The following is a 25,346-nucleotide window of genomic DNA, read 5'->3' as shown; positions in this document are numbered from 1 at the left end:
AAGCATTCCCCTAACCCCCACCCCACAAACACTTGCGAGTGTGATCTCAAGAAAATGTAGCTCTCGCTAGGCCATGTAGAGTAGGTTCATCCAACTCTGAGTACCAGAACTCCAGGTCTGACACCGGGAATCTTTAGCTGTCTTCCTTTATTTATATTTGCAATATGAAACACAAGCTCTGTGTGCATTCTTGCACACTCACGCCAGCCTGGGGGAGGGAGCTGGGACAAGGCCACTTGGCAGCAGTGCTGGGATCCTCAGGAAATGGGGTACCCAGCAACCCCAGTTCTGGGCCTCCAGGGATGTTGCCAGGGAAGCCTGCTCCCCAGGGCCTGGGGACAGATGACTGGTTGCAGTGCAAAGTCTGGACAAATGCATAGCCATACAGGCCAGACGCCCTCTACCACACCCCAAGGTGGCCCTGAGTGAAAGGCTGGCTGTGAACATCTGCACCAGAGCACAGGCCAATGGCCTCAAACCCCAGCACGCTCTGGCTGGGGCAGACGGGGTGTTGTGCTTCAGAGCTGCTGGCCCAGTTATTGTCCTGGCTTCCTTTCTTACGCCTCCCTCAATATATACACACATATATATGATATATATGTGTGTATATATATAATATATATATAATATACTTCTTTCTCTCTCTCTCCTTTCTCTCTATGTGACTCTCTATCTTTATTCTTGGAGACAAAGCTCCATAGTTTCTCTTCTCAGTGCAAATGGGGGTGGGTGAGGGCATCTCCCTGGCACCAGCCTCCTTGGAAGTCTAGAGGAGAGACTACAGGGTATGGGACAATGGGGTAGAGGGCCACCAAAAGACCCATCCTGCCCCACTGGGGGATTCCATAGGGAGGACAGAGGATTTGGCCACCACTGCCACCAGGCAGCTACCTGGAAACAGAGGAAAACACTTGTGAGGGTTCAGTAACCCCATCTTGCCCACCCACCCCAGGCTGCAGCCACACTTACTGGGAATCCGATGAAATGGGCCCTCCTGGGGTAGAGCCATTGGGCACCTCGAGGGCCTGGGCACTGTAAGGGGAGAAAGGAGACTTGGAAGTTACTTTATATCCCACTAACCTTGCCCTATCCACTCAACACCTCCCAGCGAAGCTAACTCACCTCTGGCTGTGGGGAAGCCCCACAGGTTCGGGGCTCTTTCCCCCTTCCATGGTCTGGGAGGTCTGGTGGGCCTTGAAGGCTGGGACAGAGGTAGAGGGGTCTCTGGCTGCACTGTGGGAGAGAGCAATTTGTTAGGTGCTCCCATAGCCCTGCCTGCCTGAGGCCACCCATCTCCAGAAGGGGCCTCAGGTGAGGGTAGGGCTGGGCAGCAAAGACACCTCAGAACAAGGAAACCTATGAGCATACTGATGGCAGAGCATGGTAGGGCTGCAGAGCCACAGAGGGAAAACCAGGTCTCCTCAGCCTTATACCTGGCTGCTCTTAGTTGTCTCCCTGCAGGATAGGTTTGTGGTGTCATCTACACCCATGCTTCTGTGATCCCTGATCCTCTTGGAAGCTGTTCTCACCTCTGGGTTCACAAGAGCCCTTCTATGTGCCATTGTCCAAAACATTTAATTACTAAAAGGAACGGCTACAGGGGCACAGGAGCTCAAGGGAGAGCTTGGTGCTGAGAACAATTAGGGACAAGAGCCCAGTACCCACCTCAGCATGGAGGATGGGCTTTCCCTACCCCACATCCAGCAAGCAGCTCAGAGGGAACACCAACAGTCACCTGTCCAAGGAGCTGGGGGCAGAGCGCATCCCACGCAGAGTGGCCTGGACATCCACAACACTAACCAAGGCCTGGCAGGGGGCTGTGGAGGGAGAGATGGGCCACATCTCAGCTGCCACCTTCCAACAAGCTGAGACATGGCCCGTGCTGCTGTCTTCACACATGTGGGCCTGAGGCAGAGCCCAGGGCCCTTATGGGAAAGATAGGCTTGGCTCACCCAAGGGCTTCACTACTTTGCTGCTACTATCTGTGACTTCCTGAGGTGCTGAGGGGGGTGTGGGGTCCTGAGACCTAGAAAGTAAGAGAGGAGCTTGAAGGGATGGCTGTGGTCAACACCCAACCCTAAGAGACATGGAAATGCCTCCCAGGTCAGATGCCAGAGCCATACCCGCCTACCATGCCCTGCCCATCCACACCTGAGCTGTGGGGCATCATGGGCTGGAGGGTTGGTCAGGATCTGGGCAGAGGACATGTCTGCCTCCTTGGAAACTGGGGGACCTATTGGGGTATCCATAGGCACTGGGTCAAAGGTAGCTGTCCAACTTGGGCCTGTGGCAGAGGTGAAAGAATATGGACAGAAGGTGAGCTTAAGGCAGCCAGGAAGTCCATGTACACCTGAGCACAAGCCACCCAACACTCACCAGGAGGCTGAGGGTCAGGGTCGGGGAAGGAGGAAGGGCTGGTTCTTCCACAGGCTGCCTGGCCAGTCCCCTCATCCTCATCGTCTTCCTCCTCATCCTCCTCGTCATCCTCGCTGTCTGTGCTTCCTCCACTCCTGCCTCAGACACCATTAGGAGGCCATGTAGGGACAGCCTATGACCACTTCCCCAACCACAGCCCAGGATCACAGAGCATAAAACAACAAAAGAAGAGGAACAAAGGCCTCCAGAGAGGTCCAGGCAGCCCAGGGATGAAGGTGCTGGAGAAGCCAGCAAACAAGGGGAATCTAATCACTTGGGAACGAGATCAGCCACAACCACAAGAAGAGATGAGGTATCCATTCTCAAGTCACCTGTCACCAGTGTCATCAAACATACATAAAAGACTTTCCTTTGCTTTTTTTCCCCCAGCTAGAAATGTCAGAAAACACAGTTGCCATATACTGAACAACACCTAGCTCCCTTGGCAGCTCTAAAAATAGTCTGAATGCTTACAACACACATGATTAACCATGAAGAAAATCCCAACTACCTACATGCATGCACAAATGAGGAAAGAAGGATCAGGGCAACTCAAACTTAGCTATATCTCCTATGGAGATCCTACATTTTAAAGCTTCTATGTATACACGTAAATAGCTACAAATGTGAGTGTAATGCAACATTTAGAAAAGAGACCAAAAGAGGAAATTATTAGGTAATGAGGAAAGATGGAATGTAGGCAAAAGGTATGAGTCAGAAAGATGTTACAAAGTCTCAACTCCATCACAGTCTTCCCCCAACCCCACCAAGGAAGATGTTCCGGGTAGTGAAGGAGCAAGCACCATAAAATAAAGTGTTAGTAGTGTTAAACCTTAAGGAATGTGCTGGTGCTTCAGAACAGCCATCTACTGTACAGAAGAACGTCACGGAGATGTTCAGAGTTTGGGACTAGGCAAGTGTCTGGGTAACTTCCTTTAAATCCGCTGTGTGAGGTTTTTTGTGAACTCATTAGAATAAAGTGAAGAAAAGACTACTAGAACACAAAGATCATAAACAGGGTGTGGTGATATATGCCTGTAATTCCAGCACTCAGCAGGATCAGAAATTCAAGGTCATCTTCAACTACACAGCAACCTCAAGCCAGCCTGGGCTACATGATAATATGTCTCAACAAAACAATAAAACAAAAATCTTGAAAAAAAAAAAAAAAAAAGAAAGAAAGAATTTGTTTAAAAAACTGATCCTAGGTCTGCTCTATTCTGTAAGGCAGCTTTTTTAGACCTGGATACACACATAAGGAAGCTACATCAGACTAGAACAAAGATGCCTGCAGTTGTGTTTATTATAGCACTATTTCCAATGTCAAGTTATAACACCAGCCTTGGTGTTCATCAACAGAAGACTAGACAAAATGTGATCTATACACAAAAAGAGCTTTGAGTTGTTTTTTTGTTTTGTTTTCTTTTTTTTTAATTTTGGTTTTTCAAGACAGGTTTTCTCTATGTAGCCTTGGTTATCCTGGACTCACTTTGTAGACCAGGCTGGCCTTGAACTAACAGAGATCCACCTGTCTCAGCCTCCCTGAGTACTGGGATTACAGATGTGTGCACACAGCAGAGCTTTGAGTTCTATTCAGCCACAAAGAATGAAATTACATCATTTGCAGGGTAACAGAGACCTCCGCGTTAAGAAAAACAAGCTATAGTTTATAAAGATATGAAAAGAGTTATGAGAGGGTAAAGAAGGGTTAACAATACATAATATCTACCATTTTGTGCAATGAATTTGTCCCAATTTAAGTGTATATATGTATACACCAGCAGGGTGGCTCAGCAGATAAAGGCACCTGCCACCAAGTCTAAGCACCTGAATTCAATCTCTGGGACTCAAATTATGGAGAGAAATGACTTTTACAAGTCATGGTACACATCTGTAAACTCTGCCTCAAAACATTCTAGTGACAAGAATTTCAGATACTGGGCCCTTTCCCTATAGTGTATGATTATAAATAGCAGGGAAAGAGGCAAAACTGACTTATGGGCAATATATCAGGACACTGTTACATGTGGCAGGGGGGATAGCAGCTGTACAGGGCCACAATGGGAGTGGGTCCTGCTTCTGGCTCTATGTACTGACTTCATGTTTCCATTTCACTGTAAACCTAGGGTCTATACACATATCTAAATGCACACTATACATCAATTATCAAATAACACAAATAACTGTCTTCAAATCAAGTCATGAGGTTAAATCTTGGAGCTGTAGGCCATACAAGAGGTGGTGTTTACCTCAGCCAAAGTTCTGAAATAAATTAATTTGATCACACTATAGGAACCCCCTCCAAAAAAAAAAAAAAAAAAAAAAAAAAGGAAAAAGAATAAAGAAAAAGAAAAGATTATGCTCCCAGAGACTCCTACTCCAACCAAGGACTATTCATGGAGATAACCTAGAACCCCTGCACAGATGTAGCCCATGGCAGTTTAGTGTCCAAGTGGGTTACATAGTAATGGGAAGAGGGACTGCCACTGACATAATCTGATTGGCCTGCTCTTTGATCACCTCCCCCTGAGGGGGGAGCAGCCTTACCAGGCCACAGAAGAGGACAATGCAGCCACTCCTGAGGTGATCTGATAGACAAAGATCAGAAGGAAGGAGAAGAGGACCTCCCCTATTAGTGGACTTGGGGAGGGGCATGCATGAGGAAGGGGGAGGGAGGGTGGGATCAGGAGGGGAGGAGGGAGGGGCTTATGGGGGAATACAAAATGAATAAAGTATAATTAATAGAAAAAAAAAAAGATGATCTAATTTCAGAGAGGTTTCCTCTTCTTTCATTCCAGAAAGAGGAGAAAGGGAAACCTGTGTGGTACCATCTGAACTCAGGAGCAGAGCTGAATGGTGGAGCCCTCTTCATTTTGTCCCTAACATGACTCACCTGACACCAGGGGGCTGGCCTGCATGGGATGCCCTTGCTGGCTGGCTGCCCTGCCAGGTACCATATTCTCCATCTGACTCTGCTGAGCCTTGGCCCTCCTCCTCCTCTTCTTCCTCATCATCAAACTGCTGGATCCGGTCCTTGTAGCATATCTCAAGCAGGTTGGCATTGGGCTGCAGAGCATGGCAAGAAGATAGGCTGTATTGCTTGTGACCCTTCCAGCCCCTCTAACCCACCGTAACCAAGACAGGTAGCACTCACATTCTCATCATCAGCATTTAGGGAGAAGGTGATGTTGGCAGTCTTGTCAAATGGTGCACTTGAAGAAAACAAAGATCTGCAGTGAGACTTAGTTTTTACCTCCTTTGCTCACTCATATGACACACAGCAACCCTCACTACTATGCAAATACACCTCCTCCCTAAGGTGTTATAACCTCAAACCCAGTGTTCACAACACTTTAAAGTCAGTAAGAAGGAGGAGAGTAAGTCACCTAACATACACATTCCCAGCACACTCCACTTGATTCTCACACCCTCACCTCCTCCCTAAACATAAAAATACAGCTTCTTAGGCTGGAGAGGTTGCTCAGTGGTCAAGAACACTTGTTGCTCTTTCAGAGGAATTGGACTCAGTTCCCAGCAAGCACATGGTGACTCATGGCCACCCATAACTCCAATTCCTAGGGTTCTTCTACACCTTCTTCTGGCCTCCATAGGCACTGTATGCATATGGTGCACATACACACATAAGCACATGCAGGCAAAACTCACACACACAAAATTAAAATAAATCTTAAGACAAAAACAGCACAGCTTCCTTCAGATGCTCAGAAGACAGAGACTCAGGTGACCTGCCATGCAGGAAACTTTGTAAAATGGTCTGAATCCTAATCTGTCTGTGGAGTAGCCTCAGGCAACTCACTCTGAATTTCTAAATCTCATTTTGTCACCTGTAAAATCAAGGAAACAGATTCTACCTCAAGGGGTATTTTTAAGGATTTAGAACTACAACACAGGTAAGTTTACATCCGTGTTTCCTGAAAACAATAGCTTGGGCTGTGCCAATCCGCTGTTCATACCCTCCATGCAACAAAGCAAACCACTAAAAAGAATCAGCAAGACACTCCCTATTCTGCCACCACTCTATGAGGGGCTCTGAGTACACCAGTACCATTTACAGCTAACAAGAAATGCAGGGGATACCAATCACTTCCTATCAGGCTTTGTGACCTTAGCCTCTTTCTTGTCTTTAGTGAAAATGCAAGTGCTAAAGGGAAGCGGCCAGGTACTACCCTCCTAGAAAATATATAACACTGAGTGCCAATGCGACAAACTGCATCAAAGAGACCACCCTAGCCAGACCCCACCAGAGTACAGGTACAGGCTGCAGCAGCTGACACACAACCCCTCACCAAGAAATCTGCATTATGATGTTCAAATGCTAAACCTGGGAGTGTGACTATTTTTGGAGATTAAGTAACACATGCTGTCAGGGCCCCACCACTCCCAACCATGAGGGGGGACCCCAGTAAGACTTAACTGTCAGGGCTGGAAAGATGGCTTAGCAGTTAAGAGCACTGGCTGCTCTTCCAGAGGTCCTGAGTTTAATTCTCAGCACCCACATGGTAGCTCTCAACTACCTGTAATGGGATGTGTTTCCCTTTTCTGGTGTGCATGAAGACAGAGCAGACATATACATAAACTACATAAATAAACAAATATTTAAAAAAGTTAACTGCCTGAGTACCAGAAGGTGCTGCCTGTAGGCATATGACAAGCCATCCATGTCCACCTCCAACTGTCACTTAGCACTGTGCATAGGCATCTTTGCTACACTGTCTTCCAGACAGCCCCACAGAAATGCAATTAAACCTGCACATTTAAAATATGCACACGCTCTCCAGAATGATGGGTCGGTTTATTCTCCTCCCAGCAGAGGCGGTAACTTTCCAAGAGTTTTCTACTTAGTGTGTTTTATCCACCTCTTCAAATTTTCAATTTGCGATAGTGCTTTATGTAGCACATCTAGACTGGTTTTGAAGTATGTAGTTGATGATGACCTTCAACTCCTAATCCTCCTGACTCTGTACCCCAAGTACAGAGATTATAAGAATGTGCTATCAAATCTGGCTTTTTGCTTTTTCTACTGAGATGTCTTTCCCTCTTTACACGGTAAAAACACTTTCTACACAGATTCACATTGTATACAGAGGTTACGGTTATTACTCAAGGTGCTGTCTCAAGTTCATGAAATATTCAGCAGCAAAATGGCTAAGTGGCACATTCCCACACACACACCATTATTACAACCACTCTACAAGGGAAGTGTCCTTAACTTCCCAAAATAACTGAGAGGAGCTGAGGCCCTCAAAAGTCAAGAGTGGCGCAACCCAGCCAACTGCTGTGCTGCACTGCCCCTCAGCTAACTTGGTGTCTCCCAGCACCACTGCAGGACACCCTCCCCAACACTGTTTAATAGGTACCTTCCCTACTCTAACTCTGGATGGTTTGTTTTGTTGATTTTGTAACTTAGTTTGGTGGAAAAGCAGGAATAGAGCTTTGTCTCAAAAGGGCAGCTAGTTACCCCAATTCTACCCACCAAGAAACCAGCCTCATTCCAATCAGAATGGAGTAAAGTTTCCACTTGAGTAGATTCTCCAAGGGACCAAATAAAGGTTTCTGACTAACAGAAGGCCAGGCACTAGGCAAAGAAGCAGCACACAGAGTTCTAGCTAACGGGACATTGAAACAGCAGCAGCAGATGCAGCCCACCACCACATACCCAGGGACGTTCAGCATAAGGACATGAACAAGGCTCTCACTGTGGCTAGGTCCCAGGACTTTGTCTCTTTGTGTAGATATGGCTGATAGGCCTGCTCAAAGGGTGGCAATGGGTATTACAAAACAGAGAAAAACACAAAAGGTATCCAGACCACCGTAAGTGATAACACAGATGTCCACTCCACACTCCCCAAGACTAGCTTCTCAGAATCCAGCCCAACTGCAGAGAACCTCAGAATCCAGCCATCTGACAACCATGTTCTTTTCCAACTTCTTTATCAAGGGTCTCTTACTCAGGTATCATTCCTGCAGTCTACATTATGCTCATCATCCTTACCATGAGAAATGTTTGTCCCACCCTCATGACCTTCACTGTGGAAAGGGAAGAGGACTACAGAGCTGGGTCTTAGTCTAGAAGACGTAAACACACAAAGCCACAGCTGAGGTATGCCCAGAAACAGAGGCTGCTAGCTAGGTTGTGGTACACAAACAAATGAACAATCGAGGAAAGGCGTGAGACATACACCACCATGGGGTTAAATAAACAGCACCGTGACCGAGCTCACACAGGGACACATACAGGCAGGTATGTGTAACAAGGCAGACTTCCAACTTCATATGAGAAACACTTACTTCACACTTTCCTCCTGCTCTCCAAATTCCTCATCATTAAAGCCAAAGTGGTCAATGAAGGCTGAGGTCATTCGTTGCATCTGGAAGTCCATGAAGGCCTACAAAAGGAACAAAGGTCAGGCTGGAAGGGAACTGTCCTTCCCCACTCCTCCACCTCCACCGGCCCAGGTCACCTGTTGCAATACAGCCTCCTCAGGGAAGTTGAACTCCTTGAGGCGGTCATCCTCATCATCACTAGAGGAGTGAAGATGGTGAGTGTTCACCTAGGGACAAGATGATGGAGAGTAGTCAGGTCTGCTGAAGCACGGGCAAGGCAAGCAGCTTTAGAAGTAGGGGTGTGAGTACATCAAGAGGGTAAGCACCATGAGATACCAGATCAGGCCTCACCAGATCTACTGTGTTCTTCTTGTTGGTCTCAGCCAGGGGTCCTGACACAAATGCTTCCCACCGTTGCTGCTGCTCTTCAGGCAGCTCTGAGCACATGGACAGGAGAGAATGTGAGGTGGGAGAACCTGAGCTTCCAACACCCACCTTTCCAAGATGCCAGCCAGATGCTAGCCAGCCTCATGCCTCACCCTTTAGTAGCTGCCCCAGTTGTTCAGCATTGGGTCCCTGTTCTGCATTCTGCACCACCGCATTGGCCACCCGAGTCAGGTGGCCCATGTAGCCTTTCCTTGGGCCCCCTCCAGACCTGGTTGAGAGTGGAGGTCACAGCTGGATGACAGGCTGGATGCTTGGGCTAGCTATCCAGGACCCCAACCCATCTCCCACTGTCCTATCTGCCCCCACAAGAAGGCTGCAAGTACTGACTGCACACGGTCGTTCTCCTCCCAGGATGTCAGAATGCGCTCCACTAGGCGGCAATGCTGAAGCAGCTGCAGGAGAACAAAGAGGAGTTAGACTGGGATTAGCTACACTTTCAGAGCCCAGCACCTGGACCCAGGCCTGCCAGTAGAGGAAGGAAGGGTAGAAACCAGTCTCTCTGCCTTGCTTTAATTTTGGATTTCTCTTCTTTTCCTTTTCTAATACAAGGTCTCATTTTTCTGATACAAGGTCTCATGTGAACTAGCCTCCAATTCTTTGTGCAGTCAAAGATGACCTTGAGCTTTTGATCCTCCCAAGTGCATCACCACAACTGCTTTCTCATGTTGTTCTGGGGACCACCGGGAACTTCACGCATGCTAGGCATGCACTAACCAAGTGAGCTACATCCCAAGCCCTAATTGTTTATTTCTGAGACTATGTAGCCTAAACTACACTCAAAAGTTGAGGTCCTCCTCTCTAGGGCTGGAATTAAGGTGTGGGCCACCACACCTAGCATGTGTTTTTGACTTCTCACATGGAGTGTACACAGACACCCCCAAGGCTCAGCCCCTTACTTGCTCAGAGACCCATCCCTAGTATCTGGACTCTTACTGCCAAGTCATAGCATTCACTGGCCCTCAATATTTACCCATTTCTCCCCAACTATGTATCCCATACCCATCCTAAGTACTGTTGTTGCCCAACAGACAAGAGTATAAGGAGCAAGTGGGAGACCTCTGGGAGGTTATGTCCTCAAGCACCAGCTCCCCAGATGGAAGAGAAGAGTAGTCCCAGCTTACATGTTTCACAATAGGGTTCGGGACAGGTGTCTCAGAGCTGCTGTCTGCAGGGGGCCCGGAACTCAGCATGGCGCTCACACACACCTCCACTTGAGCATGCAGGAAGTTGTTAAATACATAGTGGAAGAATAGATCCTGAAGGAGTGGGGACATAGGCTGATATCAAAAGTGCTCTGCCCACATCTCTGTCTCCCTGGCCCCTGATCCCATCCCTTGTACCAGTAAGGTGTTGGGCACATCCAGCACCAGGAGCTCCTGTGTCAAGGCAGCGGCGTTGGTACTCAGGGCACTGGCCAAGAGCTTAACCACATGTAACCTCGTGTTACCCAGTGGTGGGGACAGGCTGCCCCATGTCATCTGCAGAGGCTCCAGCTAAAGGAACAAGAAAGGCTTAGTGCACACTGGGTACTTTCTTTTCCAACCCCCACTTCCCTCTAGAATCACAACAACCTTGTGTCTCCCACCTTGGGAGGCTCAAGCAGAAGCTGATGAAAGCGGTCAAGCCGGGGACGCAGGGCATGCAAGGCACCCATACTGGATATTGCATTATCCAGGGCCCCCTGGGCCAGGAGCTCCAATTGCCCATCCACGCTGCTAAAGAAGTTGTTCATGGTCACAGAGTCAGACCTGTGGAAAAGAGCAGGATTAGGCAGAGTGAGCCACACAGGCCACAAGAATGGGCCAGAGAAACACCATAGCCTTGTGCCCTGAACATCTGGAGCCCTTTAACAAGTCAGAAAACCAGGGCAGAGGACAGCCTGGCTGGGCAAGAACCGTATCTCTTACTAGCCATAGCTTTGCACAATGGCCATCCAGACCTTGAGGCTCTGAGGGACTGCAGGTGCAGGCAGGGGCAGTGTGCCACCTCAGATTGGCACCCCTCACCTTGGCCTCCTAGGCTCCAGGAGGGTCAGCAGCACCTGGATCCCACTGACAATGACAGACTGGCACTGCTCTCCCTCAAACATGTTACTCAGGAGCTGCTCGATGGTCTCCTGCCTGGGGGAAGGGAGTCAGAGTGAAGGGCCAAGGGCCAGGACTTCCCCAGGACAGCTCCCCTCCCTAGGCCTCAGCACTGGTCCTGCAAACCCACTTCTCCAAGGTGGCCAACAGCTGGTCTGGCTCCGGGCTGTCCTGGCCTTGGATCATCTGCTCCCGGCTGAGGCGGATGATGTCACACAGGGACTGGGATGCATTGGAATGTTGCTGGGGAAGTGGAAACAAGTGAGGACGAACCACAAGCTAACCATCTGCTCCCAGTCCCTTTCAGAGAGAAAAGGGTAGTCACACGGACATAGGATACATGCTATAATGAGGAAGCCAGTACCAAAAACTTCCAGAAAGGAGACATTCACATATGCACATGCAGCAGTGTTCCACCACATGCTCATTAGCTGCTGTATGGAAAGCAAAAGCAAAGCCTGGTCCACCCACATTGGGGTACTTATTATTCAGTCACGAAAAGGAAGGCACTGACCCATACTACAATAATAATTAACATCCCCTAGCCGAGCACAGTGGCACATGTCTGTAATGCCAGCACTCAGAGAGGCAGAGGCAGAGGCAGAGGCAGAGGCAGAGGCAGAGGCAGGCGGATGGATCTCTGTGAGTTCAAGGCCAGCCTGGTCTACAAAGTGAGTCCAGGATAGCTAAAGCTACATAGAGACACCCTGCCTCGGGAAAACAAACAAACAAAAATTAACATCCCCACCATCTGCCAAAACAGTCTCATGTAGCCCAGGCTACCCCCAAACTTTCTAGGAAGCAAAGAATGATATTGAACTTCTCATTCTCCTGCCTCCGGTTCCAGAGAACTGAGATTATAGGTATGAGCCACTATGGCTGGTTCATGTGACTCCCAAGGCACTCCTAAGCACCAACTGAGCCATATCCTCAGCCCTGCTACCCATCTTTTAAGGCACAAAGGGGATGTAGAATATAATCTGAAGAAGAGGTTTGAAGACGTTAGCTGGCACTCACATTGTCATCCTTTGATGGGTGAATCTGCTCAATTAGCCGCTGGACAATCTTCTCTTCATTGAGCCACTGAAGGAAAAAATTAAGTTCCTAAACCATATGCCAGCCCATGCCACTCCACCACCCCACCTCCTGAGCAGGCTCCTCACATTGAAGACATCCTGCCGCAACTGGGGCCGCTCCACACAAGTAAGCAGGCGCAATAGGAGGTCCATGATGGCTGAGGTGCCAATGTGCCGAAGCAACAGATCCACAAAGTCATCTTTCTTGCGCAGGAAGGATACAAGCTGAGGGCACAGGCTTGTATCAAAAGGCTTGACACAGGCTTGGGTGTCAAAACGTAGGATCCTGACACCCACCTTCCCTTCTCCTCACCCACATGTTGAGAGTCAGCAAGTACCTGGTCTGTCTTTCGATTGATGAGAATGCCCATGACCTTGCTGAAAAAGCTAGCAAGCAGTGGGTTGAGGTTGTCACCGCTCTGCAGGAAGCCATAGAGCCGGTTCAGGAGGGACTCATCTGCACCCAGGGCATCATTGATCTGGGGCACATCAGAGGTCAGGATTTCACAGGCTACACTAGGGTACCTGAGAAGTAAGTACAAGGTAGGTGTGAGTACAAAGAAAAGGTAGAGGCCCAGCCTTCATTCCTGCATCCAGCACTGGGGTTCAGGGGAGTCCTATGCCCATGTAGGAAAAACAAAGAGAAATGAAAGCCCCGTTCAACTTCTGTGCCCTCCTTAGGTGTCCTTATGAACTCTCTGAGTTCTTAAGAGTTACAGCTCAGTCGCTAAGGGCACTTATTGTTCTTCCAGAAGGCCTGGGTTTGATGCCTAGCACCTACATGACAGGTATCTACCGGGAACCCGTTGTGGTGGTGCATGCCTTTAATCCCAGTAATCAAGAGGCAAAGGATTGGTGGACTTCTGTGAGTTTGAGGCCAGCCTGGTCTACATAGGGAGTTCCAGGACAGCCAGAGCTACACAGAGAAATCCTGACTTAAAACAAACAAAAAAACCCACTGGGGCTCCCACCACCACAAAATGACATCTGACTTTACGCAGTCCTGATGCCCTCTCACTAACTTCCATCTCTTCTTATGTCATCTCATTCCCATACGCTGTTCTAGCTCTGGGCAACTCTCTCCTTACCATCTTAGCCCTGCTGTCATTTTTCTAAAGCTCTAACCTTTGCTCCTCTACTCAAACATACTTGGATATTTGACATTCCAAGAGCTTCCCTGCTCTGGTGTCACCAAAGGCCCTGTAAGACTGTAGCTGCTCCAAGTCTAGCCCCAAAACTGTAGGACCTGTGCCAAGGGGCCCCAAAATCCAGAAAACAGACTCCTAATAAGGGCAGGGACATCCAGAGCTAGCAGGGCTGCCTCGCTATCAACTCTCTATGCTGAGTCTAGATATAGCCCACTAGATATAGGTTTAGTGAGGGTTGGACAGGGAGGGAAGGGCAAAACAAAGGACACCCAGTGGGATGAACTGACAAATGACAGACACACGGGAACAAGTACGCTCTACTGTTACAGACTCTGTCCCCAAGAAGTGCTATCAGAGGTAGCAAGACCAAATAGGTCACGGTGCTGCAGCTGACAATGCCTTGCTGAGTACCCACTACAACAGGAAAACTGAGGAGCAGCTCTCATCGTTATCTGTCTGGCTCAAGGTTTCCCGGATGGGAAGACAGAGCAAGGCAGGGACAGCACACTGAGGAGGAGATGTAAAACCAGGGAAGGATCATGCAGAAACAGCAACCTAGGAAGAATAGCAAGACAATTCTAGGGCACCAACAGTGTCCTGTCTACTTGGTCTTGCATGACCACCTAGTGCTGCACCCTATCGATGCCCCATGCAGGGGGCATGTTTCCTACCTTACATAGAGCCTTCATACCATGCACTGTGCTAGGCACCAAGAATGGTTACACAGATGCAGACACTGTACTCTCAAAATACAAGAGAGAAATTAAAAAAAAAAAAAAAAAATCTCAGATGGAAAATAAGGCAGTCTGGAGTCAGGGGCTGACTGTAAACCATATGGGAGTCCCACAGGCTGTCCATCAACAGTATCTGGGCCAAGAAGGTAGTGAGCCAAAGCCAATCCTGGTCCAATCTTACTACTCTCAATGATAGAAAAGACAACCACCTTTTCTCAGGGGCCTAAATCAACCTCCAGAAAATTATGTTGAGAAAAGCCAGTGACAAAACCAGATAATAAGGGGAATAGTAGCTGCCAAAGCATGGGTTAAAAGGGAGGCAGCATGTTATGAAGGGAACAGAAAGAATCCATGTGTCCATGTGGTGATGGAAGTAGTAAGGATGTTGCTGTGGTTCAGACACACAAATCTATGCACTAAATGCCTGCACACATGCAAAGGGATATAAGTCAAGTCAGGAAGTCTCCTTTCAACAGATACTGAGCAGGTACCAGGCATGCTATGTGAAATGTCACCAGGGAGATACCCTATAATGCCACCAGTCAGGAAACTAACAACATATACACTTGGAATCACTCAACTACTTTTTATAGCTATGTTCAAGTCTACACCATCCTGATAAAAATCTTAATTAAAAATATAAGGAAGGAGACTAGAGAGAAGACCAGCAGTTAAGCATGTTTAAGACTTGCAGTGGTCGTGGTACACGCCGCCTATAATCCTAGCACTCTGGGAGTCAGAGGCAGGCAGATCTCTGTGAGTTCGAGGCCAGCCTAGTTTACAGAGTGAGTTACAGGATAGCCAGGGACTACACACAGAAAAACCCTGTGTTGAACAACAAAAAAAGACTTGCAGATGACCCAGGTTTAGTTCTCAGCACCAACACTGGATGCCTCACAACTTCCTGTGACTCCATTTCCAGGGGATCCAATATCCATTGGGCTCCTTGGAAACCTACACATGTGTGGAACACAAACTCACATAGGTATACACATACATATATAAAACTTAAACACCAACAAAGAAACATCAGGAAGGAACTGGGAAGGTAGTTCAGTTAGAAAAGTGACTTCTGTGCAAACATGAGGAACTGAGTTTAGAGTCCCAGCACCCATGTGAAATGCTGGGTGGGTATAATGGTTGTGTCTCATCCCAGAGCAACGGAGACACAGATAGGAACATTTCTGGAGCTTGTTGAGCCAGTGTAGCTGAACTGATTAGCTTCTAATTCAGTAGATCCTGTCTCAAAATATGGAGTGAGATGGATCAGCAGGTAAAGGCCACGCCTGACAACCTAAATTCCCAAAACTCATATGGTGAAAGGAGAGACTGGAGAAAGGAGAAACACACACACACACACACGCACACGCACACGCACATAGGCACACTCACACAAGAGTCAGTCATGGTGAATGAAGGCTATAATCTCAGCACTGGGAAAAGAACAGGAAGATCAGGAATTCAACATAGCCAGTTCAAGGTCAGCCTGAGCTATTATGAGACTCTATCTCAAAAACAACACAATGTGCTCGGTGGTAGTGCACGTCTTTACTCCCAGCACTCAGGAAGCAGAGGTAGACAGATCTTTACATTTGAGGCTAGCCTGGTCTACAGAGCAAGTTCCAGGATAGCCAGGGCTACAGAGACACCTTGTCTCAAAAAACAAAACAAAACAAGCCAGGCGAAGTGGCACACACCTATGATCCCAGCACTTGGGATCATAGGAGCAGGCAGATTGATGTGAGTTCCAGGCTAGCCTGGTCTACGAAGCAAGTTCAGGACAGCTGGGGTTATACAGAGAAACTCTATCTTAAAAAACAAACAAAAAAGAAAAAGAGAAAAAAAAAACTAAAATAAAACAAGAAAAACAACAAACAAACAAACAAACAAGAAAAAAGGTTAACAATAAAATGAAAGTGAGAAAATGTGACTCCCTGTTGGGGTCTGAAGGGTGAGAAGGACTTATCCCAAGGCCTTGTATTTGTTATCTATACAGAATCTCATCATATGAGATTTTTAAAGACTTGGACATGAAGGTCTTAACTAGGTGAGCTGTGAACCTATAAAGGCCAGGCCAACATCCTTGCGTTACTACCTCATCCCCAAAACTCAGTTACTGAGTACAGGGCAGGTGAAAGACTCACTTGTAGCGTAGCCGCTCCTCACCACTGGCTGGGGGCTCTTGGGTGACCCAAGCCACCATGGCCTGCAAGTGGGATGGCTGTAGCAGGAAGTCTAGGAGCTTCCGGTTCACAACCTTGCACTCCTGCAGCACGTCCTCCTCATCCAGCAGCTCAGGCAGGCTCAGGTCTTCCTTCTCCAGCAGTGTGTCCAGGTGAGAGCTTGTGTGCAGGTCAAACTTCCAAAACATGGCGCCCTACAAGCATGGGCATAGTCAAGCTGTCACATGCACCTAGCAACCCCTGATGAATGAAGCACAGCCAGTGACCAAGCACAAACATCCCTTCCAGGCCCCAGACACAGATTCCTCACAAGTCTGCCCTACACAGGGGCTCCACAGGCACAGCACACATGCTAAGCACTGTGACCAGTACTCAGTCCTGCTAGGGAACCCAGAGCCCAACCATCAACCATCTAAGGCTTCAAGTTGCCTCCCCTGCAGTACAAGAAGTCACTTCATCACTCTCAGCTCGAGGCCAGTGAAGTTCTCAGTCTGAACCATCCAGGGAAAAGCTAAACATGCAGTGACCTTGGCCCATCCCCATGAGCTGGTGTCCACTATCCTGTATCTGGGCAAGGAATTCTTGCTTCAGATTCACTTTATTTGCTGAACAAATTCAAATACTCCCATGACCTCTAGCGCACAGCTGCTGCCCATACCAGCAAATCACCCAAGGCCGCCTGGTGAGGTGTGGGGTAGTGGCAGCCTGGAGAGAGGAAGTATGTTCATCTCCAGGCTGTGGCTGTTGCCTAGACACAACACACACAAACACAGCCCAACCATACTCTCATCACCTCACGCCCCAGCCTGGGACAGGGAAAAGGAAAACTTGGGGGTTCCTAGAACAGGACAGCCACTAAGCAGGGCCCAAAGAAACACATGAGAAACAGCTGAACATGAAAATAAAGTGAGCTATCAAGCCCTGACTCCAGAAACTAGCTAAGACCAGGATACCCTGGCTACTAACCATGTGGCAGCACTGTCCTAAGTCCCTGACCTACACTAAATACCTTGCTCCTCTCAAGGAACAATGCTCCAGAGATAGTTTAACAGAGCCAACCTGTGCTACCAATTACTCATTCAACAACATGCATTGGGTACACAGATCCACAATCACAGAAGCTGCCATCACCTCATCACACAGGATGGGATGAACTGAACCCCAGTAAGTTATGAGGCTTTCCAGGACCTCAGGGCTCTCTGGCCCAAGGACAGCATCTGTGGAACTCTTCCTACAATTAAAACCTGACCACAACTTCTGCTCTTCAGTTTTCTCCTGACAGCCTGCCAACCACCTGAGGCAGAGGCTGCTGCTGCACCAGGCCATGCTGGATAAAGCTAAGACAGAGTACAGCCAGCAAGGAGTGCCTATAGCTTTGCACATCAGACTCTCTCTGCCTAAACGATGCCCTCTTGCACAGACTTCTATTATTTCCCACGATTTACAACCTGAGTCTGGTCCTAGGGATACCTCCTCTACCACGGGCAGCCAGCTAGAGCTTGCTGAAGAGACAGTCAGCTCCAGTGGACTCAAGCACTGCCCAGATGCCTATCCCAGTCTTCCAGCTTTCTTTATGCTGTACTCTTCAGTCACCCTGCACATACTGCTCTTTGTTCTGTTTCCAAAACATGCTAAGCTTTGGTCTCCCTCCGTGACTCTGTCCAAACAGCTAGTTTCTTCTCATTCTAAACGGTCTCAGTAATTACTAAGCATCTCCTTGCAGAGAGGTTTTTCCCAATTAGCTTGGCTGAACCACGAAGTACCCTGGTCCTGCCTTTGTCCACTTGCTGACATATACAGAGCTTACCTAGTGCTATCCAGAAAGATTATCACAACATAACAATGTACTTAAGCTACATGTTCTGACTATAAAGACTCTAGGGGCTGGAGATGATTCTGTGGTTTAGAGCACCTGTTCTTACAGAAGACCGGGGTTCAATTCTCAGCACCCACATGGCAGCTCACAATTGTCTGTAACTCCAGTTCCTGAGGCCTAATGCCCTCTTCTGGCCTCTGCTGGCACTAGGCACACATGTGGTACACAGATGTACACAAAGACCAAACACCCATACACATTAAATGTAACAATTTTTAAAAAGAAAAAAAATTAAAACTATTCTTCCAAAATGTTGTATGCTACTAAGAGCACACAGGATAGCACCTAACACACGACCTCACATTGTAGTTGTAAATGCTCACAAATATTAATGAAAGACACACATATTGCCAAAACATGTTGTCACAGGGCTCCAACTCCCCCCTCCCCCTCCCAAGGCAGGAGACTGCCAGTCTGGTCTGGGATTGAGACTGAAAAAAAATCACTCCCACCCCTTGGCCCCATTCCATCAAGGCCAAAGGGAGGAAGTCCAGTGAGAAGGAGGTACAAGGTCACTCAGGGCAGGCTAGGGGGAGACAGGCTAGTGCCAATGTTAATGCAGGTGCTGGGGAAGTTATCACAGATGTAGAGTGAGGGTGAAGGAACCCATGCTTCACAAGAAACACATAGTGTGTGGACCTCAGGGGACCCTTTTCTACTTCCTACCTTAATGGCAATCTCACAGGCCAACCAAAACCTGTCACAGAAATATGCACTGCAAAGGGGATTCACCAGGCGGGAAGAACACTGACAGAAGGGAGGGGTGAGGCAGACAGGTTTCCTGATCTGGGTATACCTGGGACTAAAATAATCTCAAGGGGCAATCGCCACATTAATCATGACTCTGCTGATTTCCGGCTGAAGGCCACATGGTGAAGTAACAAGAAGTCTGACTTGGTGAAAGAATGTGGAGGCTCTCTGCACAGGAGGCTGTCTCACACATGGCATTAAGATCAGACAGGTCAGAAAGTTGCCCAAACAAGTGAAGGAAACAAGGACTAAACATTTTGATATTATGATGTGTCCAGAAGAGACAGATAGCCACAGTGACAGAAAAGAGATTACAAGTTTTAAGGAACTAGAGAAATTAGAGTAACTGCATAAGGGGACAGTTTCCTGTTGAGGTGATTCTTTTTAAAATGTTTTAAAACTGAACCTGGCACAGTGGCACATGCCTATAATCTAAACACTAGAGGCAGGAGAATCTTGATGTTCAAAGTCAATTTTGACTACACAGTGGGTTCAACACCAGCTTCGGTTACCTAAGACCCTGTTATCAAATGAAACAAAGTTCAAAGCCAAAAGAGAAAATAGTATGATTGTGGTGATGCTATACAAAGTTGTGGATGTGCTCAGACCCACTAACTTTTGCGTTTTAAATGAATGAACTGGATGGCAAATAAATGTCAACAAAACCATTAGTGAAAAAAATCCCCTCGGGCTGGAGAGATGGCTCGGTGGTTAAGAGCACTGTCTGCTCTTCCAGAGGTCCTGAGTTCAATTCCCAGCAACCACATGGTGGCTCACAACCATCTGTACCCTCTACTGCCCTCTTAGAGCACTAATATGCATTAAATAAATAAATAAAATCTTTAAAAAAAAAAAAAAGAAAAAATCCCCTATCCCTACTCCCTTTTGCACATGTCTCAGTAATTAAGTTGGACTTTTCTCACCAAACTGGCTTTCCAAAGAACTGGGAACAAGTCTAGAGGTAATGTATGGGGTTCCAGTTTGGTGTCCAGTAGCTTCTACATGAGTCTGGAAAACCCACAGTAACAGGGAGTAACAGGAGGTACTAATGCAATAGGGTGAACTCCTTCTACAGGCTGTCCTGAGACAATGCTCAAATACCTTCGAGCAGGAGCAACAGGAGACTGTCACTACACCAAGGATGGCAGCACTAAAAACAGAAAAGCAGGGACTCTCAGCATTTGCCCAGGGACTTAAGCATTTTCCTCCAATCATTAAGACACTTTGCACTACACACCCCGCCACCCCCATCAGCAACTTCAAGAAAACGGAAGTGACAACCACTAGTTTTAGAGACGGTTTGAAAACCAAGACTGGCTGCTAACGGAAGGAAGGGAAATTATAAATGAGAAAGGAAGCCATTAGAAACGAAAGTCGCTCTGCCTCTCCTACCAGCTCTAACATCAGCAGCTCTGGCTTCTTGTTTTGCTGTGTTGTTCTAAGGTCTCTGACACCAGCTTCTCAGAAGCCTGCCAGTCCCTGTACCTTCTCGTTCCCTGACCCAGATAGGACCTCACTGTGGTGCCAAACACTGTGTAGCTCCAAACACTCTGCCTACCAGCAAACCCACCAACAGATTCTTTAGATAAAGAATCCTTTTTCCTAACTACCTAACTACCCAGACCCCAACCACCTAGAAATGGGAGACAAGAGCTGAGAGACCTTTGGCAGGACCTTTAGGACAGACACCTGAGCTGCCCAAAGGTTCTAGCATCAGGACAGACCCTCTGGCTGGCTGAGGAAACCCTGCTACCAGCATCAGGCCTGCCAGCTCCTTAAAAGGCTGGGTAGATCATGCCTCTATTTTTTAATGCCACAGCCAACTCCTGGCCAAATCTGGAAAAGGGGTTTAGGACACTTAATACCAGGGATGAGGAGACAATAAAAACAACCTAACTACCTCTAAGCAAGAGCAGCAGTGTGGCCTTCAGAGCACACCTCCACTCTGGCAAAGCAAGCACTGGGAGACAACCATTTAGAAACAGAAACAGAACCACCGACAGAAGGACCTGGCCACAAGGAACAATGAGCTGGGTCTTTCCCATGGCTTAGGAAAGGTCTGAGTGAGATAACAAACCAGGGGGCTACCCTCCTCAGATCCTAGAACCACTCTCCTAGATGAAATAGAAACTGGCCCAACCCCAAAGGAGGCATAATTAGAAAACACTTGGCCAAGCACACTTGGCCAAGGACTGGGGAGAGGACTTAAAAGTTTATACTCAGTACTCATCTCCTGGAGTGGGCACAGGTTTAAAGGAAAAAAAACCATACAGCCTACTGAACAGATGTGACATAGCCCCTAGAAAAACAATGGGAAAACCATGATCAATGGGCCAGGACTTGGGAAGGTGATCTACCCTGGGCTATAAATCAAGATACTAGCTCAAAACTAAACTAAACCTTGGAAGACCTCTCTATGTGTTATGTCCAGACTGACCTCAAACTCCCAAACTCATGTAATCCTCCTGTCTGAGTTTCGTAAGTAGCTAAGACTGTAGGTATATACCATTGCACCTGACCAGGGTACCAAGAACCTAATTCTACTGAGCCTCAGTTTCCTCATCTGAGAAATCTCTTATAAGTGAGGTAAATATCTTCCTGGAGAAAAATTAAAACAACAACAACAAAACAAAAACAAACAAACAAACAAACAAACAAACAAAAAACTGAGGTACAAAGGGAAAACCCTGGCCTGGCACGAGTGTGTCCCCACCAAGCCAATACTGGGCAATAACTCTTACTGTCTCTTGCAGCAAGTCTAATTAATGACAGAAGCACTCAACAGTTGTGCCTCAACTAACTGTCCTCAGGTTGGGGGCTGTGCCCTCTACCTGCCCTACAAGCTAAGTCTGACTACCTTCTCATGAGACTGTCAGGCCTCTACATTGACAACACCACTTCCTCCAAGAAGCCTCTCCCAGGAAGCCACTTTTCAAAGCATTCCTTTGGTCACTGTATGAGAACATATAAGTGTTAGCTGTAAGAAAAACATAGGTCTGTCCAGGCACCTTCCACTCTCTATAAAGATTCAACCTAGGATCTAAAATACTGTCAGATACGAAACCAAGTGTTTGTTGAGTTTGGGGGATGTAGTTCATTTGCAAGGATGTTTGTCTAGAATGCACAAGGCCCTGAGTTCAACACCGAGAGTGGAACACCACTGCCATCCTAACACTTGGGAAGCAGAGGCAGCAGGAGCAAGAAGTTCAAGTCATCTTTGGCTACATAGTGAGTCTGAGGCCAAAGGAGTCTACATAAGACTCTGGTTCAAAATAAAAGGTAAAAGTACTTGTTGGATTTATGGAAACTAAAACCAGAGAGGGGAAAGTGACCTCTGAAGATCACTTGGCCAGAGAGCCCAAAGTAGAAAATAAATGGGGGGGGGAGGGGGGAATAGATAGGGGGCACTGAGGTTGTTTTTCCTTCAATGGAAAAAAGATGCCATATGACCCAACAAAAACAAACAACCAAAGAGGATGAATGTAAAGGAAAGTATACAACAGCTTCTACACCACTAAAAGTTCACAAGATATTCAAGCCAAAAAGCAGAGGAGCAGTGTTTCCCACCTATGGGCACCAATGGCACTTGGGACTGGATAGCTATCTGTGCCCTGTATATTGGAAGACAATCAATAGCACCTACCTCGGTGGGATACATACACACTAGATGTGGAAAGCATACCTTTGCCTACCTCCTGTAGTTTTGACAACCAAAGGGTCTCCAAACATTACCAAATGTCCCCTAGAGGACACATACCTAATGAGTACTGGGACACAGTATTGAAAATCAGATGATAAGCCTAAGAGCTACTGATGTGGTGTACTTGCTGTGCCTTGCATTCTGTAAGAGGCATCTATAAACACTGTACTCGATATCCAGAACCACCCTGCACAGAAAGCCCATCTATTAGCCCACTTACAGATGAGAAACAGGTCCGGAACACTTGCATAACTTTTCCAAGGACTCACCACTCTGAAAGGCAAGAGCCAGAACTCGAAGTAGGTCTAACTCACAAAAAACCTTGCTCTAAATAACTCATTATCCCAATCCCAAAACTAGAAGATCAGTCACTTAATTTAGGCAAAATGATTCACATTAGGCAAAGGTTACCAGAAAAATAAACAACAACAAAAAAAATCCACAGAAGAAACATTTTAAACAGCACAAGATAACTCCACGTGTATGTGGCAGAACATGGCAAGTGCTCCCATGTAAACTGTTCACATTAGGTACACAGAATGCATACAGAAATAACTCATACTGTGATGTTCAAGCAATCCAGTCCCTGCAACATTGGCCTTGGTGCTGACAGAACCTCTCCTTTGGGATGAAAGCAAACCTGCTGTGGTATTTACAACCCTCAAGGCAGTATCACATCAGATATTCTCTTCCTTTCCAAAACATCTTGCCTTTCAGATGTTAATGGTAATATGTCCTCAGTACAGTTGCTTCTGTATATAGTGATGAAGAAAGATCATAACCACCCTGGCCTGGTAACATAACTATGCAATCCTAGCTACTTAGACTGAGAAAGGACTGTGAATCAATATCCCACCAGCTCTGCAAAGTGAGTTCAAAGCAAGCCTAACTAACTTAGATACTGTCTCACAACTTAAAAGTAATAGGAGAGGCTCAGACTGTAGATAGTTCAGTGGTAGAATGCTTACTCACCAGCAGCGGTAGTGCTTACTGAGCCTCAGTATCACCACAGAAGGGAGAAAAAGAAGGGACCTCTAACCAGGTCACTTAAGGTCCTGGACAACCCTCCCAACCAAACTTGCCCTCTCTTCTCTTGCCCTCTCAGCACTTCAACCCACTTCATCCCCCCTGGGACTTGGCTCCTTCAATGTTCCCACCTTCACATATTTGCACGTGCTGTTTCTTCCACCTGGAAAGCCCTTCTTCCCACTCTCCATTTGTTAACTCCTACTCAGCCTTCCTCGACAGAAAAGCCACCCATCCGGCCGGTCGCACCAGTCTCTCCCACTCTGTGGCCTGCTGCCACAGCACCCTGGGTTACCACCATCACAACACACAGTAATTGTGACTGTCCAGCTCTGCCTTCGGCTCTCTGGGTAGACAAAGTGCCGGGGCCTTCCACTGACCACTCCCTCCTGGACTCAGTACCAAGCAACCAGGCCTGCCCTCAGCAGGCCTCATCTTACAGTAGTGCACCAAAACAGTGGCTCCCTTGTGCCTCCTCGGACACCACAGGAAGCCACGAATAGGACAGCCACAGCCACAGTGAAGGAAAAACCTGAGCAGAGGGTGAGAATCAAAAAGGCCGAGTCCACGAAGGCTGGTGAGAGTGAAAAGGGTAAACAAAGAGGTGAGAATGGAAGACCAGACAAGAAGAAAAGAGGAAGGTGCCCAGGAGGAGGAAGAGCACGACAGGAGAGTGGGCCCGAGGAGCCCTAAGGGAGCTGAGTCAGAATGACAGGTAGAGGTGATGTAGATCCCAGTAGGAAGAGACGGGCTGCAGGGAGAAGAGAGTAAGGAAGAAGAGCGAACCTAAGAGACTTAGAAGGGACCCCCAAGAGAAGAGGAAGATGGGCTGGGAGTGACGACAGCGAGGTAGGCACAGGCCCGGCGGCAGGAAATAGACTTGACACTGACAAGTGGCTAAGAGGCTTGAGGAGTCAAAGGGGGGTACGTACTAAAGGACTTGGGGGCGCTCAGGGAGCTGAGGAAAGAACTCGGGGTTAGAAGGCGCACGCCCGGGGAGGCAGCCGTGGGGCTCACCTGCGCGGGGGGGCGGCGGCTCCTCGCACTCGGGGCTCATCGGGGCGCCCCCGCCGCCCCGCCGCCGCCGGCTCCGGCCCTGTACAGGGGCCGGCTATGAGGGGCGGGGGCGGCGCCGGGGGGCTCGCGCAGGCGCCTGGGCCGGAGCTCACGGACCCGCGCAAGCGCCCTCCGGCCACAGGGAATCCCCCTGCCTCACCGCCGAGCGTCGACGAGTTCGGGGCGTCGCGGCAAAGTAGGCGCGCTCGTTCCACAGCAGAGCTCCGTGGCAGACACGAGATCTGCGCAGGCGCCTCCGGAGCAGGGGCGACAAGGGAAGTCGCCACGGGTGTACACACACTCGCCGGCGCCCGCGGGACAGGGAAAAAAAAGTCTCCGTAGCGCCAGCGGGTGCAGAGTTGCACCGAGAGCCGACGCCCGTCTCCTCAGCTTCAGTGTCGCCTGAAGCGGCTAGCTCTCGCCCGCCTAGCCGTCCACTTCAGGGTCTCCGACGCACAGCTAGCTCCGCCACTATCCCACAATGCCCCGAGAGCGGGAGGCCGCAA

General features: G+C 48.2%; 1 protein-coding gene across 2 annotated transcripts; it reads right to left on the bottom strand.

Annotated features, from left to right (window-relative positions):
- Nucleotides 1-129: 129 nt before the first annotated feature.
- Ppp6r1 (protein phosphatase 6 regulatory subunit 1) lies at nucleotides 130-25,346 on the bottom strand. 2 transcript variants are annotated; one of them, XM_060367126.1, is made up of 24 exons: nucleotides 24,802-25,346; nucleotides 16,394-16,626; nucleotides 12,706-12,892; nucleotides 12,455-12,592; nucleotides 12,309-12,374; nucleotides 11,422-11,534; nucleotides 11,214-11,327; nucleotides 10,793-10,955; nucleotides 10,548-10,700; nucleotides 10,329-10,463; nucleotides 9,535-9,599; nucleotides 9,300-9,415; nucleotides 9,112-9,197; nucleotides 8,898-8,987; nucleotides 8,725-8,822; nucleotides 5,570-5,627; nucleotides 5,309-5,481; nucleotides 2,377-2,510; nucleotides 2,152-2,284; nucleotides 1,953-2,026; nucleotides 1,736-1,817; nucleotides 1,123-1,228; nucleotides 970-1,032; nucleotides 130-891 (listed from the first exon to the last, which is right to left on the bottom strand). In XM_060367126.1, exons 2-24 carry the CDS (start codon nucleotides 16,618-16,620, stop codon nucleotides 676-678), a joined length of 2,790 nt encoding a protein of 929 aa, XP_060223109.1. In that variant the 5' UTR covers nucleotides 16,621-16,626; nucleotides 24,802-25,346; the 3' UTR covers nucleotides 130-675. The 2 variants fall into 2 exon arrangements, with proteins under 2 accessions (XP_060223109.1, XP_021512981.1); XM_021657306.2 differs by lacking the exon at nucleotides 24,802-25,346 and having other exon boundaries at nucleotides 1,123-1,233.

The sequence above is a fragment of the Meriones unguiculatus genome, chromosome 14 (genome assembly GCF_030254825.1).
Source record: "Meriones unguiculatus strain TT.TT164.6M chromosome 14, Bangor_MerUng_6.1, whole genome shotgun sequence".
Lineage (NCBI taxonomy): Eukaryota > Metazoa > Chordata > Mammalia > Rodentia > Muridae > Meriones > Meriones unguiculatus.
Note: the sequence above shows the minus strand (reverse complement) of the source record. Positions and strands in the feature narration are given on the sequence as shown.

Excerpts from the sequence above, each read along its gene's own strand:
- Ppp6r1 (XM_060367126.1), bottom strand. The coding sequence starts at position 16,620 with ATGTTTTGGAAGTTTGACCTGCACACAAGCTCTCACCTGGACACACTG. Across the intron at positions 12,893-16,393 it reads GAGGAGCGGCTACGCTACAA|GTACCCTAGTGTAGCCTGTG; the intron begins GTGAGTCTTTCA and ends CTTACTTCTCAG. Across the intron at positions 10,956-11,213 it reads CTGGAGCCTAGGAGGCCAAG|GTCTGACTCTGTGACCATGA; the intron begins GTGAGGGGTGCC and ends TCTTTTCCACAG.